Consider the following 18122-nt stretch of genomic DNA (forward strand, 5'->3'; position numbering starts at 1 on the left):
ATTTAGTGTAGTCAGCCATTGAGAGCTTTTTCTTACTGATAGACTGAGCTGTTTGCTATAAACACTAACTCTTCTCAGCACCGATAACTATATCCTAAAAATTTAACTCTGATGCTCCTACAGCCCTGACCATGCTGTGGAAAGCTTTATCCATGAGGTGAATCCAGTCTTTCACAAGTATATTCAATTATTCAAAAAGTCTGTTCGCTAATAATGGGGTGGCAATTACTCAAATATATTATTCTACTATTCTGTTACTAGACTGGAAAATGTATGAACAGGGAATAAAAACATGGATTTCCTATCAGCTATTCTACATTTCTAACAAATTAAATGACACTATTACAGAAAAATCTTTTTCAGATTTGAATAATGTATTTTTCACTTTAATTCAACCACTTATAGTAGATATGTCACTGAAATGTTATTCCTATCAGATTATTCTTGGTCTTATAATAAATCCATAGGCTAAAGGCATTATCTGGGTCCCAAACACCCCACTATTTCACCAGTACTCGCTTGGCCAGGATCCCACATCAAAATAACAAAAAACATTCAGCATATTCTGGCGTCAGAGCACTTAGCACTCATGTCTCATAGCTAGAAGGTCATGGGTTTTAACCCATTGGTTGGCTGGTTAATTGGTGACTGTGTTATTCCTCACTGTAGATCTGTCTCTGACAGTTGCTTACACTAATAAGGCAATAAGTATTGCAAAGCAAACATAGCTGGATTTACACTGCCTGGTCAAAAACAAAGTCACCACCTGAATTTAACTAAGCAAACCGGTAAAAGCCTTACATTGGATAATAACTGTAGTGATTAATATGTTTCAGCTGTAAGCAAGTTATTCAGCCCTAACTTTTGCAATAAGTAGCTTCTCATGTCTTAATCAACTATGTCAGAACCCACTGGGGATCTTTGAAATGTGCTGGAGAAGACAGTGGACTTTCCCATCATCAGTACAAGATCTTAGTGAAGAATTAATGCAACTCTGATTGGAAATGCATGTTGACACATTGCATAAGCTCATCAAGATGATGCCAAGGGGAATGTGTGCTAAATCATAGCTAAAGGCAGTCCAACAAAATACTAATGTGTCTGACCTTTCTTGGGCCAGGCAATGTAATTTAAAGGCAAAATTAAAAAATGTGTATGATTTTTACTGTATTTGTTGAGAAATCCATCAAATACTTAATCAATATATTATACAACTGGATAAATTAGTAAAACAACAGAGGGAATTTATCAGAAATGTAAAAGATTAACACATCAATTTTAGCACATTTGTCATCCTAATGTTTTGATTTTTACTTAGTTGTTCCCAAATCTTCACTTGTTATTCACTGTCTGCTCTTCAAGCAGTTGGAGCCGGGGAAGTTCTCTAATAATGTGTCCATGGAAACAAGGCAAAGGGTCACATGTGTCTTATCACTCAGGATGCAGGAAAAGCCTTCTGCTCAATTTAGTGAGATTTTAAAATAATGTCAAAACATATCAAAATCACCATTCTCACATGAATGTGAAGAGGCACAAAAATGGCTTTTCAACCTTTTGAGCAATCAGGTATTTGCAGCAGGGATTTTCATAACAGACTAAATTATTTCACTAGTTTAGATTTGAATTTATGATTTTGGGGGCAATTATAAATAAGAGTCAGTCTTAAAATGACAGCTTCAGGGAAAAGGAAACTCCCCAATTGCAAGATGCTGGCAAGCTTTGACTTTCCTGTTGCTGATGATAGGTTCCATTCATAGATTGTCATTCCTATGCTGTGAGATGACTGCAGCATCTGTTATAATGCCCATGTGTGAAATTATTTCTGTGCTTAAAGAGCGACACCTCTTCCCTGCAAGGATATAACTAATGTCCTTGTTCCTATTTAAAGAATTACTGAACATGCCCTCCTGTTAGCATGCCCTAATGTGCAAACAGACATGACAGAGAATGCCTGACATGTCCTCTAATACAAGGGCTCAAAGTTCAGTGCATCATCTGGTCAACCTTATTTGCATATGTTGCAAATATTGCAGTAAGAGTGTCAATCAGTTAAACACTGACACAGAACAACATGTTGTCACAACAAATGCCAATGTCAGGAGTCACTAAGCACAAATAATATAGGGGAATTATATATTGTTTCCCTTTGTTAGCTATTAATCTCAATGCTTAGTCCTTCATTATTAAGGAATAAAGAGCTGATCCAGGATTATGAAAAGCCATCTATTCGTCCTACAGTTTTGGTTACCATGACATGCTTAGTACTGCAATAGTTTCTGGTGCATATACATTGAAACAGGCTTTTGGGCAGTGATGCAATTTAAATATACTACAATGACTCCGTTGACAATATACAGCTACAGTATAAGCTGCATAATACAGTAGAAAATACACTGATCGGCAACAACATTAAAACAACAGCCAGCAAATGGAAACAAGAATTATCTCATTACAATGGCATCTGTCAAGGGAAGAAACAGACTGGGCAAAAAGGAAAAAGTTGGTTGTTGAAGTTCATGTGTTGGAAGCAGAAACAAACCGGCAAGTGTAAGTATCTGAGTGAATCTGACAAGATCCAAATTGTGATGGCGCGATGACTGGGTCAGAGCATCTCCAAAATGGCAGGTCTCACAGGGTCTTCCTGGTGTACATGCACCAGGAGCATTCAGTTGCACCAGTCGTTGACGGTGGGGAGAGTTGACATCAGAATGCAGAAGCCAAACAGTGTGAGGCTCTGGCACTCTTCTGCTGGGAAACTTTGGATCCTGGCATTCAAGTGAATGTTACTTTAACACACCTTAAATCTATCTAAAGCATATGCAGCTCACGTCTTTGAGTCAGATCTCAGGGGACACCTTCAGAGGTCTTGTGGATTCCATGCCTCGATGAATCAGAGCTGTTTTGGTGTCAGGAAGTGGACAATATTAGTCAGGTGCTTTCATTGTCTGAATTCCTTTTAATATTAATAAGCAGGTAAAAATACAAATAACAAGGAAAATAAAGCCAAATAATAAAATTAAAGGCTCACTTCTTGAAGAAGAAAACTGAAAAGAAGAAGAAGAAGAAGGAAAAAGAAGCAAATTAAGCAAAGCAATGTAAAAGTACAAAAATCCCAGTGTGACTGACAACTCCAAGCTTCGCCGGGAGGATTTTTCTCGGCGACAACCCTCAGCAACAGTCAAAACGAAACCTTCAGGTGCATACCGTAAACTCCCATTTTGTTCGATTTTTTTTTAAACCAATACTGATCAACTGAGCTAAGGAACCCATTATCTTTATTGTTATTTTTCTGAACGTTATTTGTAATTAAAAGCAGTAATACTTTTTAAATAGAAGATCTTGTCCCTTTTAGAATATTGGTATGACTATGACAAATGATTATTTGCTGTGAACAAGACTCTTAAATACACATAAAAGTTAAAAATAGCCTCTTTCTTGGGCAGCCCACCTAATGTTTGACTATTGTTCATCTTGTGAACAGAACAGCCCTAAACAACTACGTTTTAGTAAAAAAGAAGAAAAGAAATAGTTACAGCGTCTTATTGGTTCACATAATAAAAACAGCAACAAGTAGGATGCAGCCATGGCGATGTGCAGGGATTGGTGGGGGGGACTCGTGATTGCGATATTTCCGACACTGATCGAGAACGTCGAAGTGTCGCTGCACTTCCTATGGCCATATTTGGCTGAGCATCGGTGGAGCATGAAGCTCAGGAAACCATACGAAGGACTAAAATGAGCTTTTGTCTGTCGTATATCACAAGAAAATTATTCCAACGCTGTCTCCACATAAGTTGATTGCGCCACGTTTCCAGAAGAAAACAGCTTCCTGCTGCAGTGATCAGAGCTTTGATTCCCAGCAACTCTGACAAACGCAGCAGAGAAAAAAAAACATTTCACACTGGAAAACTGTGAGGAGACACAGGTAGGCTAAACTGGATTTAAAAAAATAATAATAATTTGACAAGCAAACAATTTGCCTCTTTGGTTTAGGGAAATTAAGAAAGAAAAGTATGCACCAGGTGTCTTTACTCGTATTGTCTTTTTTAAGGAGATGTGTTAATTGGCACCTGTTGATCTGAATTCACAATAGTTAGAAATAATTTGTCTTGTATAGATGCATAAAGTTGTGTAGATACCCAGAAGATATCAGTGTGTGAATGGATCTATGGTACATTCATTATGATTCCCTTGAGGATTTACAAGCCAGGAATTAGACCTGTTCTACTTTTTGTGAAATTATAAATGCTGCAGTGTTTCTATCAGCCTGCTTTCTGTTCATCATAAGCATCTAAAACATGATGCTGAAAGCTGTCCTTAGCTGAGGTTGTCTGTGATTGTCATGAAGTGGAACTACATTAAGCCAGTTAAGATCGACACGTTACTGAAAATGCATTTCAGTAAATTGTAACATAATGTTGGTTTTACCTAAACTCTGATCAAAGCTGCATGTTTCATAAACTAGAATTCGTAGTTTTTCTGTAATTGATTGTGTTTGCAAATGCTTTCTAGTTATCAAACCTTGTAGTCTGCCTTTCTAAAGCAAGAAACGCCCCACATCCATCAAGAATCAGAACACAGACACACGCACACACAACAATCAGGTACAGCAAGACAAGACAGCAATCTTACATTAGATAAGGAAAAAGCATGAACTTTGCATTGAAGGTCTCATCTAGATGGCACTATTTGAAACACTTAGAAGTGGCACTTTATCCTGGGCTACACATTTTCCTAAAATAAGTTATATTTCTCAGTAAAATAAAAGCGGGGTTGGACTTGTTGTTCAGGATGTGATTTTTGATATCATATTAACTCTTTTAGCAGCTGATCTATTTTGTGTTCTGCGCTGCTCAGTGTGTATAAATCAATGTTGTGCTTGTGGTGTGAGCATACGCACACACACACACACACACACACACACACACATCTCGGCTAGAATGATCTTTTCCTCTAAGGACAGCAATAGCAATCTTGTGCCTGTAATTTACCTGTGCTTTTAATATTGATGATTACATGTGCAGCAGATTAAAAGGGTAATATAAACGATGATCATCAGCTGCATGAAACTGCAGTCTAATAGAAAAGAAGCGCTAGTTGGCATGTACATAACTAAATACAATTGTGGACGTCTAAATTCTGCATAAACAAGTTCGGTGTGTTGAAGCTGCCCAGTGGAGGTCATAGCTCCGCTTTAGATTATTTCCTATGAGTCCATTAATCATTACTTATTCATCACTTTTTATTAATATACAGTAGATCGATGGCCATTAACTCATAAACCTATCTATGAAAAGGCAGCTTTCCTAGTGTTTCCCCTGCCACACATTCAGAGAGACATCATAAATGGTTATGGTAATGCCATGCAAATATAGCATTCACTTGTTCTGTTCGGAAGTGCGCCGTTAATTACAGCATGTGTGAGCAGTTGTATGACTTCAGAGTAGCACTTGTATTGTGGCACAGTGTCTGGTAAATACAGATTGATGTTTTTGCGTAAACTACGGAGGTGGCGTTATTGCTTCTGCATAATGACTCAATGGCTGCTATTTCTGACAGCAGTGTTAGTGCTGGAGTGAGTTATTTCAGGGGGACAAAAGATGTATTATCTTGGGTGTAATAAGCAGGGATTTGTGCCATTGTTTAAGTTTAACGTTTTGTGTGTGGCTGTCAGTGATTTCTGCTGCTTGGCCGTGGTGCTGACGCCCAGGATTTTCTCTGGCAATCAATTTCCTAGCCAAAGTGCTTGTCATGTGCCTTGACAACACAGACTCTTTGGGAGCTTTTGGGAATAGAATACTGGATTATAGATTATCTACAGGTGCATACAGTAGAGAAGGCAGTGATCCACGTCTTTCTATATCCTATACCTTGGAAAGCTTGTTAACTATTTGACCCAGGAGCATCTCTAAGGGCCAGTCACATAGCAGCACTGATAGCTAATGATGATGCTCTTGATTCAGTCTTAAACGTCATTATGACAGTCATACTTGTGAAGCCACACAACAGACTTAATCCACTTAAAGTTATGATTTGAATTCGTATCCCCTCAGGCTGATTAAATCAAGTTCTGCAGAACATGGAGGTCAAAATATTCACGTCTCGTTTGATTGAATTACATAAACTGTCAATGTCATCATAAGAGGAGATGGTTAATGTTTCCCTTTCATTTAAGCGTCTCGGGAGGAATGTAATGAATTAACACATGGCCCGTATTGCACTGATTGTAAAATAAAGAAATGTGGAAACCCCTCCACTTTTTTCACTCTCTCTCTCTTTCTCTTTGTCTCACGCCTTTTGAAAACCCTCAGCGACACTTTAAAGGATGAAGCTTTTATGCTCGAACAGACACTTGGAGCAGTGCTCAACAACAAAAGAGTAATGACTTAGAAAGGTGCATTATTGAAAACCACAAGAAGACCAATCTTTAACCGGCTGAAGCTGCTAATGATTGCCCGAGGAACTGTTGAATATGCACCTGGATCACAGTTGTCTCATAGAATTATCTCTATCACAGCTATGGGGGATGAAGTCATAAGGTTTTGGCCTTTAGGAAATATATACGATGCTGTCCATGTTCTGCTGTGTTAACACATTACACATTATAACCCATTATATCATCAAGGGTCTTTTTTTTTCAGCCTTTGTAGAATTCCATTTACCTGTATTTACCAGCTCCTTTCCCTCTTCCGTTACCATAGAGACACTCCATCCCTATCAGCTAGGCGCCTTTGGCTGCCGGGCTCATTGGCTCTCACAGGAGAGAGACACTGGTGAGCAAGTGTTTCCCTGGCACGACTTTGCCACCGATGTAGCGAGAAAGGCATTTACTTGGCTTTGACAGTGTTTCCTTGGCAGCCGGCGCCCCGCCAACAGTGGCATGTCGACCCGTTTTGTCACTATGGGTTGACGGCTGAGAAATGTGAAATCCAATTGGGAGAGATCCACTGCTGTAATTGAAATGAGATCACCTGGGAGACAGATGCTCTTCTGTACCTTGTGGCTGTCAACAGTCCGTGCTCACCAGCCTGCATGTAAAGGATATGATGTGATGTCTGAGCATGGTTTTTCAGTTTGTGACACCTTAGGTTGAAGTTAGAAAACATGTTTCCTGTTTACCGCAGTGAGCAAACACGCCTCAGGTATTTCAGATGCTCGAATTTTTTAATTTAAATGTCATGAAGTGAGCATAACATGCTGAAACCTTGGCTTGGCTTTGTTGGCTTTTGTTTGTTCATGGATATTTTATTCTCATCTGGGTTATCCATCCTTCCTTTATCTAAACCACTTCTGTGAAAGGTTAAACCCTAGACATGTTGCCACGGGTGAAACGTGGAAAGCCAACTATTCACACTTACATTCGCGCTATGTTTAGGGCCACCTAGATGGCAGAAATGTCCATCTCCCTATTAGACCACTCGCGACCAGTTCTCCTCACAAACTCCTAATATATTTATTTAAGCTTTGAGTGGAGTAACACTGCATAAAATTATCTAACTATGCCAAGAAGAGTGTGTCATTGTATCAGACTTCTGAGCATCTCATTAGTTGTAAATTATGTTAATTAGCAATACTTATTCATTTGAGAATTGTCACAATTTATCAAGGTGATAAAACTATGTTAAATGTGTTTGTTTTCCTAAAACAAATTAGGAACTGCGGCTCTAATTTTTCAGAGTAAATAAAAAAAAAAAAAAACTTACACGGGTGGAAAAAATGTCACTCATGGTGTTTTTTCCACATTTGCTGTGGATAAATATAAGAGTCTAAACTTAGCTATTGTGCCTTCAAGTTTCTGACACGCTTCCAGTGCAGCTACGATGGAGACTGGCAGCAGAAAGAAACAACCCTGAGATTCAGACACACTCAAAGAGCGACTGGTGTTTCGGCAATGACATTCAAATCCGTCATAGGAAGGAAAGCTCCTCACACGAGCCTCAAAAGACCATAATGCAATGCTGCATCACTAGATGGCTTCAGCTGAATGTCCATATGATTGAAAATAGCAGGATAAGGACCTTATCTCTGTCATTTTAGACGATAAAGGGAGTCTCTGGGAGAAGTAGAACTAGAGGAGATTCCAGCTCCTCATTGGGACACATTACAAATGACACACTGATTACATCTGACGGAGAATGAGAAATGCACTCAAGTAAAATATGGTAAAGTGTGGAAACTCCAAGTGGATAGCATATTCAGTCTCTTGGATCAATAGCACACTGTCCTTTGGCTCAGCCAATCATCCAACGTGTACAATGAATTTCTGGCTTAGTTCGAGCTGGAAAGCCGACTGTGCGCTGCTCTCAGTGCATTTGGCCCACAGCCCTGAATGTTAGCAGTGATACAGGCAAATATGTTTCATTTTCAGTATCCATTTGGTGCAGTAACTGTAATTTCAAACAGCCAGGATAACCTTCAACAGTGTCATCCAAGAGAATAAATAAATCAACCAGCATTGCCTGTAAAATGGGCTGCACCAACTCAGAATCTCTTACAATGGGCACACAGAGCTAATTGTCTTCTGTTGCAGTTTGGTAATACCAGTGACTATTGTGTCTTTTGATTGTTAAAAAGTCAGAACAAGCCCCCGGCCCACGTTTCTACCCTTTTTTTTTCATTGGCTGTCAACTATTGAAAAGGGTGTCTGACTGTCTGAGTCTGTCTGAAACAACCTATCCATCAATCAAAGCATCTCTCTCATGTGTCCTTGTCATTCCTCTTTTTATTTTTTATGTAATTCTTGTGTCTGCTGCTCTGTCGTCACTCTGACTCTTGAACGACTCTCAGTCATTTAGGTGGAGCCAGTGTCACAGTCCCATAAGAACTTCAAATCCCAGTTAAAATCCACTAACTTGGACATTCATGGGCTGAAGTGATTGGATGCTTTTATGAAAAAAAAAAGAGATTAATTCTCTTCCTCAGTCGCTAGGGAGATATCTAAGCATCCTTGAGTATTTCACTAGCATTGCATTCAGATCGGTTTCTTGCAGTTTTGAGAATGATCTTGGCATGAATAGCAAGATGAAACTCTCCCTGCACTGTAAACAGTCCTGCCTACACAGTGTTTTGAAATGTTATGTTAATGTGGCAGCTAATAAATGCATTCTGTTCCTATGAGGGTTTAGAGAAGGACTTCAATATTGAACTACAGGTATTTATATATGCCCAACCTTTTGTCAAGATTAAAAGGATTAACTCCCAATAAAGGGTATATACTGGGGATAAATAATGAAGTTCAGCGCCTAAAAATTGACTGAAAAGGGTTATTACCTTATAACCCACAACATTAGAAAATACTTAAAGTCACATGAAAACAGTATATTCCTTGTGCCTGTATGGACTAAAGACACAGCTCTGGTTAATGAATACAGGAGGAAGTAAACTGATTTTAAATAGACGTTACTACTGCAAAAAGTGGTGACATTTGCTTTTTTGCATTTCCTTTACCTTTTTAGTTACACTTTTACTTTGGATGAGAACAATTTTTATGTCTGTGGCTCTTCTACTGTGAGAAAATTGACAGTGCACAATATTGTTATGAGGCCCATATAATTTGGTTAGACACCATGACGCCAAAATGAGAGTTCACTTTACGGCAAGTGGCTCTGAGCAAGACCCAGTCACTCTCTGGGAATTGCTTAGCAACACAGTGCCAATCTTTCTAAGGTCGTCAGATAGGCTCATTTTTCTAAATTGAGATTTCACAGTGATATGATTATCACATGGTAATCACAGCATACAAATGCATAGATAGCATTTCTGCTGTTATTAAAAAATAAAACACTCCTATATAATAGTACTAATTTATTTGATATTTTCTTGTTAAAATAAAATGCCTCAAACTCTATTTCTATAGTTTTTTTCTTTATAAAGAAGGACCTTTTCAATAAATACAGTGGTTGATTGAAGGACACTAAAAGAATTGGTAGGACATTTTTTCAAATGTACCTTTTTTACGGACTCAGCTGGTGATTCCAGTACCTCGCATAGTTATAAATATGAATGTATTGGAAATGAACAAAACTTACATACAGTAGAACATTTTTCCGTTACACTTTACACACTTTACATTCACAGACACAATCAGCGACCAGTGGTAGAGCTTCTGTGCAACTTGGCCTTCAGGATGAAAAAGCAGACCCTGTTATTAACAGGTGACCCACTCTAACTTCAAGGCCACATCCACTTTAAAGAATCTGAAACCTGCTGCTAGTTAACACACTACCTTTGTTAGACCAGCCAGGACCATCCAGTTTTTGGCTTTTTATCAGTTTCAATTTCTAGCTATTCTAAAGTGATATCAAAAGGTTTCATGTTAACTCAAATTTTAAAATAGATAAATGAGTAATGCAGTAATGAGTACGCTTCACATGACCTTTCAGCAGTTCATCTATTCATGCATGACTAAACAAAGCGAGTTAACCCCCAGTGCCTTCAGAAAGTTTTAATCATTTGTTGAAAAAGAACTTTTATGTTAAACCAAATTCATATAAACGTGAACCACAGCTTCCCCTGTTCCACTACATCCCCAGCTTCTCAGTGTCTCTGTGCCACTAGGTGTTCCTAATTACTTGGTGAAACACAGCAGCATTGCAATTAATGCCAGTTAAATGTTTCTTGTTTGCACTAAGAGGATGACTATGTAAATTATACCAGATTATAACAGATAATGCAAGATTAATTCTATATTACCATTACTGTTAGAATTACTTTACTCTGTTTAGAATTTACTTTAATAAAAAGTTAAAGCTTAATGTGGTTCTTATTAAAACTTGACTTCTCACTAAACTTGTCTAGGCACATTGTAGCAATGTAGCACAATCCAGAAACCGAGGCAAATCAAAGTGTTTGCACTGCCCAAGAGAAGCATTAGAATGGCATAAAAACCATCAGCTAACTTCAGCCCAGTAGTTTGCAATCAAGTAAAAACCTTGTTGAACGTCCGCAAATCTGATATATAGTATTCTGTGTTTGCACGTTGTTCTGCATCATGTTCCTGACGTAGCTATTAGATCCCATCCCCTGCAGATGATCCAGCTCTGTGACATTTTAAACAGCTTATTTTCTTGCCAGTTTAGTTTAGTGACATGACAGCTTTTGTGACATCGCTCTCATGCATCTTGTCACTCTCAGCTTCTTGATTTGCATATTTGTGCTGCAGTGTGTTTGCTCCCCAAAATAATGGTTGATTGACTCTGACCAGACTAAAAGGTGAAAAATAAATTGTACACCCTGTAGCATTAGTCAAACTCAGACAGAAATAGAACTCAGCGTCTGCTGAGGAAGACTATAATTATGTTTAAAGAGGGACGGGGTGATTATGCAGCTAATTAGACTAAAAGTATTCCCCAAACCAGTATAATTTTAGAAACAACCTGTTATATAAATATGATCCAAGAGGGAAATTAAATGTATTCAGACTCGAGTTTGTGAATTACTCCTCGACACAAACGCTGTAAATAAGGGGTGGCAGAGGACAGACTGTGTCTTCATGTCTGCTTTTTGTGTCCACTGTGGCAGTGAACCATCATGACGACACTGCTGGACCTGAAGAGTAGCGTGCTGCGGCAGGTGCAAAGGAGTCAGTCGCTGAGGAGTCGGAGGGAGCCACCGCCCACCGCCAGCAGCCCGCTCGCACACAGTCCTGACCCTTTACCTCGCAGGTGAGTCAGTGGAGTGTGCACTTCTGAAATTTGAATACACGTTGACTTTCTTCTGAGCAATAGTAAGGAGGCATAAAACAGAATTGTGATGCACTTTATTTTTGCTTTTAAATCAGCTACTGCTACTGTCAGACACAAATTAAGCCTTCCCTGCGTTTGATCAATAAGCAGTGCGCAGGCTGTTTACTGCTATACTACTGTTTCTAGAAACATAGTTTCCGGCTACATTTAATATCGACTTGATTGTTGCTTTTTCAGAAAAGAAATGGCCTCGATAATGAGTGCTTTTTAGGAAATTAAAATGCAGTCTGAGGAGCTCAAGAAAGATAATGGCAGCCTTTTGAAATGAGCTCATAAGCAATAATTCATTTATGGTATTCATTTATTTTTCACCAGCCAGCGTGCTGCAGCCACAGGTCATCATTTGTTGTCAACAGAGTGTTTAAACGTGGTTGGCATTTATTCCACAGTGGTGACCTGCTGCGAGCAGACCATGTACAAGCTGTCTGTCCCCCAGGGACACATACACTTCACTATTATGTGCAGAGTCAGAGTCTGAAGGTATCAAAAACACTTCTGTCTTGTATCACTTTACAACACATGGTTCTGTTGTTCACATCTCCTTCGTTATTCAAGTGCACCACAGTACAGCCTGCTGCTGCTGCTTCTTGGTTAATAAAGATGTTTAGATGCATCCAGAACAGGAGTTATCACTGTCTATGTGTGTTTGTGTGTATGTTGGGCAACACTCGTGAAAGTTATTTGAACCTGGATTTAGATGGGGTCTATATGTAAATTCATGTTCAATTTGTTTGTCTGTAAATATCATTGATACAACATCAAAAATTCGGTAAGATGTTTTCATATTTGCTACAGTCCAGACAAACAGGCCACCTGTAGAAACATCCTAACACAGGTGTTTTGTATGTGGGGTAGCACACTGGGCTATTGAAACCAAATTCATCTGCTGAATGATTATTTGGTTTAGTCAATTTCCAAACAAATATGTCAAATACTTGATACCTGCACCTTTTTGAATATGAGCAAAGTGAATTAATTGGGCAAGATGACCAATCTAAGGATCGTATGTTACCTTTGGCATTGAGAAATTAAGATGGCAGCTTTAATGTTACCTTATTTTATGGGCATCAAGAAATTAATTTATAGATTATTATTTTCATTTTATAATAAGCTGTAACCAAGTACTTGATAAATAATCCTTTCATCTTCCAGACATGCTTCCAGAGTTGGGAATAAAATATAAATGTTTACTCAGCATTTTTACATATATGATGTTTTAAATATCTAGATCCCCTATTCCTTAGACTAATATTATGTTAATTTTTGTATTGTTTTTATTTCAACTGTTATGCACATTATACATGTATCTGCCTGTGTGTACTTGTATTTATGTGTACTCTACATGTTCTATGGACTGTATATATTTTATTATGTGTATTTTATTATGTATGTATACTGTGTTTATGTTTTTCTGTCGTTTCATATTTTCTCTTATAATGTAACGTCTGTTTATTGTCATGTCACGTCATAGTTGTGTGTTGTTGTGGATGTGAGAGAATAAACAGTACTTCAGTGGATTTTGTACCTTTGCCTTGATCTTTTCTGATCCTTACAGATTCTTATACTTTTTTTTTTCCCCCCTTGGAAACAGTTTGTCGAGTTCTTCCTGGCGTACACTCGTAGTAATAAATAAGGTGGCACATGTACAATCTGTTTTTTCTTCAGTCTTGTTTTGAAGCTTCATCTGAAGCCAAAAGTAATAGTATGAACCTGAGGTTTCTATAGCAACCTAAACAGTGGCTGCAGCCATGATGTGAACTTGCATACCTGTAATGACGACCGTGTCTATTTATACCATGGAAGATAATCTCAGATGCTGCATTGAACACTGATCAACTTTGGATTCAAAGGACTGACACTCAATCCAGAGAGAAGGTTTTGGCAACTTATTCATGTGTATTCTTTATTTAATGCTTGAATTCTTAATGCAGGGATTGATGCCTTTTAATCTCAAATCTGATTTAGAACAACCCAGTTTGTCTTCATTACAGAGAGATTTGAACTGTCAGGATCTCACCTTTTTCTCATTTCCCATGCCAGCTCCCTGGTGTTACAGCCCCACACCTACCCTGGGCACTCATTATTAGAGGCAGGCTGTTGATCTTTGTTATCTATTCAGGCTCCAGCTGACCTGCCTGCACTCTCACTTTAATTGAGAATGTGCAAATGAGGCCGGGTAGATTTGTGCTGCTCCGTCCATAGTTGTTGACCCAGGAGTACAGTTGGCTGTAACAGCTGAGCTCTCAGAGCAGAGACAAGCACATTGGAGTTGAACTTTTTAATTCAGTTCAGCAAATTATGTTTTTACCTCTTTCTGGGTGAGTTGGTAAGTTTGGGGAAATGAACAAAACACAAAGATCAGCTTGACCCACCCACAAGAATTAAAAGGAATGATTTTGTTTATTATCATTTGCTTATTTCGTCGCTCACCTCCAAATTGCGGATAATAGTGCCTTCATATATTACACTTGACCTTTACATTTACATTTCTTTTCTTTTTTTGTGACCCTTATATTCAAAGGGATTTGCAAGTACTGAACACGCACCAGGGGCAACTTTCAACATGAGGACTGGTGGAACTTGAACCTGCATAAAAAAATAAGCTTAGAATTACATTCAATGAAAACCCTTGCCTATGATCTCTTGTCCTCTTTGTGACCTCTTCAATAGCTCATCTTGGTTGATTGTTTGCTAATTATCTAACCATATGACTAAATACAAATAAATAAATACAATCATTAATGATAGACATACTTTACCTTATTTTCAAAGGAAGTTTTTAATGTGTCTTATTTGCACTTTGAGTGACATAGGAACAAACTTAAACAGATGTCACTCAAAATATATATACACATGTGATTCCAAACCTTTTGAAATTTGACCCTTTATAAAGTATCATGGGTCACTGTATACCTGTGACCCATGATCACAAGTTCCAGTGTCCAATGTCCCACCAAGGTGTAATTATGGTGAATGGATCGTGTTGGGAACAACTACGTAGTGAGTATTTACATCACAAGAACAGTGTATGTACTGTTTCATTAGTGCCATGTTCATAGTAATGAAGTAACATGTCACCTTCTGTGTGACTCATTTGCTCATGTGCTTTTGGACTCCTATCAAGCAATGTGGTACATAGATATAAGCCATCTGTGGTTCAACCTTTAATCCTGAAAATACAAACAGAATAAAAAAAAACTGCCCAGTTCCACTGCTCATACGTCTAAAGTACAGTATTGAACACCGTACATCTATCGTCGAGACACACAAGCTTCACATTAAAATCGCCCTTTCCCCCTTTCAAAATAGGTCAAATGCTCAGTCAGCCATTGATCCTCACAGTGAGAAAGGACAAACTGTGAAACACAATTGTGAAGCACCCAAGAGGATCCAAGTTGGGAATAATTTCACACCAGGCGACTGTCAGTAGCTCTCACCGGGGGGCCTGCTGTTTCTTTCACGTTATTGCATAGAGAGATTCTATCACAGCTGTTATGATCAAATCTCCGCACCAAAGCCTTTTCACCTGCAGTGCTTTGTTGCTTAATCAAATGTGTAATTAGAGTAAAACAAAGAGTCTTTTGTGTCATATTAAGGGGGATATTCTTGTCATGGAGATCCTCACTATGATAAAACTCACAGGCTGATATTATGCACCGACAACCGTGATAAATCAGATTTTAAAAATCATTATTTTATTTGAACGCATACAGACGTCACTTTGTTTTTCATGCTGCAGACGACAGTAATGTCTGCAATATTAATTACCGTGTACGCGCTGCCAGATTATATTGAAGTTTGAAGTGAGGGCTTGTTGTCACATTCACACTCACAATTAGTCATGTTTAAGCACATATTTTGTCAGAGAGAAGTTCAGAGTGTTCCTGGTTTTATTTATATTTTCCATCTGATTTACTCTCAACACAGGAAAACATAATTGAAGCATCTGAATGAATTTGAAAAAATAAATTAGAATAAAATGATAGTAGAAATAAAAGACCTGTTCCCTAGCAACATCAAATCAGTTTGTTATTCGGGTGGCGTGTGTGTGCATGTGTGTGAGTGTAAGAGACAGACAGAGAGAAAGGTTGAGAGATATTAGCTTTTTTTTTTTTTAAGATGTATCAAATCACATTTAGCTGCATTTGCATCATTTGGGCTTTATTCTTGCTCATAAACAAAGCTGGAGACAAAAGATCCCAGACGGTCTGGACAAATCCTCAATCTGTTTGAACGACAGAAGATGGGACAGATTCTGGTGTGAGAATGCCCTGGATGACTGAGGATGGATGTGGAGAGAATTGAGTGTCTCATAACACAAGCTTTACAACCAAATGAAGCTTATTGGTACTGCATGTGCAAATAGAAACTGCAAGCTAAAAAACAAAGCTTCCAGCCTTTTTTAAATTTTAAATATTTTTTTTAGGCTTTGTTTGTGGACTCATTCACAGATTGTCGACTCGGTTTGGGGCGTCAAGGGACAAATGTATTTCATTTTTCTTTTAAGTAAAATCCCTAGCTTCATGGCAACATAGCTTTGGTGCTAACAAATCAAAGTTTCGTACCAGCCCTGAAAATGCATAAGTTACTATTTTGACTCATGAAGTATCAGTTAAGTTATTTCTTTTGAAGGTAGAATATCCAAAAGTAAGAGGTTGTGAATTTTATTGGTTGTGATTCTAAATCTTTTGTTTTTTGCGAAAAATAGTAATGATTTGTTGAGAATAGTCTACAGATAAAATGATAATGCAGCCCAAGCACCAATCAGGACTTACAGGGGATAACAGGTAAAAACTGTGTGATGTGGTAAGAACTGTGATTTTTAACATTTTGAATATTGCACGATGATGTTATTGACAAGAGATAAAGGCAGTTTTGACTGAAGTTTTTAAATTTTACGGCAGTTAAAACATGAACAGCTCCCCCAGCATGGCTGCCATTAGTCGTCATCAATACCGCAGGGGTTTGCCATCCGCTCCCCCACCATGGTGTGAGCCAGTGGGTGCTGGGATGGGCTGCTGCAAGCCTCCTGTGATGCGATGACGCTAGAAAATAGCTTGGCAGAGCCTCTATGGATGGCTCTTCTGCATAATGTGACAGGAATGGCTGAAAGATAAGGAAGGAGACAGAAGCTGGGAGGGTGGGGATGGTGGGGCTCATGGCATGACTGATCTCGAAGGTTTTGCTATGGCTCACATCAGAGCTGTTGCCTGCCCTGGTGATTTCCATACAAAACGAGAGGAAGATCCCCAGAGATTTGGGGGAGAGTTGGGGGGTGGAGGTGGTGGAAATCCCAAGGTGTTCAGCCAGCTACTCCCTCCCTGAATGGGGCTGTATCACCATGACAACTGGGGCCAGCGGGAGTCCGGGATTCACTCACACCTGGAGGAAACAGAAAACACCATTTGCATTTTTGCACACAGCCCTTCTCATCACAGTAGATTAACATGGTTCATGCAGAGTGCAGACATGTTGGATTGCTGAGAGCTTTGGTCCAGACCTGCTTTGCTTTTTTTCACTGCAAGATAAGACATTGAGCTAGTACTAGCTAGTTAATAAAGGGCTGAACCACGGGCAGTGGATCCCAGTAGTTCAACATTTAAAGGAAACAGATCATCTTTATTGACAGATGCTCCTCTAAAGTATCTGCAAACAGGAAGCAGCATGAACCTATGTACCAACGCCACTGAATCCCACTTTGTTTTAATCAATAACCAGAAATGATTTAACCTGATGTACCTGTTTACCACAGCCTACATTTGACATCAATTTTCTTGCAAATTGACATATGTTTGCAGTGTTTCATCTCTGTTTTTAGAGATGAATTGTCAGTCTGCTCCCTCTCCTTGGCAGGATTTCAGAGGAGAGCGTGGAGTTCTTTGAGCGTATGAATGCCATCCTTCAGAAACAGGAGAACATGCTGCGGGCTGCCCAGGCCGAGGTAACCCCCAACCCAACTTCCACCTCTCCATCTGTTACACACTTGAATCTCATACATGTCGCAACCAGGCCTTGGAGCTGTCATTCAGCCCTCGGCCGTTTACTGTATGACGTCTGTAGACAGAAGGGCTGGTAGGACCGGGGTTCTCAGAAGACTGGAAGCTCAGCTGTGACAAGCTGCTCTCAATGGCTATGTTCAGCTCCTCCTGGTGCCAGTGCTAACAAGGCAATGATGCTTTGTTACCATCTTTAGTGAGAGAGCTTGATGACTTTAGTCCACATTGCTCAGTGTCAGCACAGATGAAGCTACAAAAAAATAACAAACAGTAAAGTGTTATTCCTTAAAACATAATGAAAACACAAACACGTCATAAATGCTTTTGATGGGCTCAACTGAGGAAAATTCACATTCTGAGCCTCATCATCCTGAATCCAGAG

The 18122-nt window shown here is 39.0% G+C and overlaps 1 protein-coding gene across 1 annotated transcript in view; it reads left to right on the forward strand.

Annotated features, from left to right (window-relative positions):
- The first annotated feature begins 3650 nt into the window (after positions 1-3650).
- Positions 3651-18122, forward strand: part of baiap3 (BAI1 associated protein 3) — a 38054-nt gene continuing 23582 nt past the window's right edge. The window contains exons 1-3 of the mRNA XM_067478245.1: positions 3651-3925; positions 11521-11663; positions 17598-17685. Coding sequence (XP_067334346.1) covers positions 11530-11663; positions 17598-17685 — 222 coding nt within the window. The 5' untranslated portion in view covers positions 3651-3925; positions 11521-11529. The remainder of the gene's footprint in view (positions 3926-11520; positions 11664-17597; positions 17686-18122) is intronic.

The sequence above is a fragment of the Channa argus genome, chromosome 15, assembly GCF_033026475.1.
Source record: "Channa argus isolate prfri chromosome 15, Channa argus male v1.0, whole genome shotgun sequence".
NCBI lineage: Eukaryota > Metazoa > Chordata > Actinopteri > Anabantiformes > Channidae > Channa > Channa argus.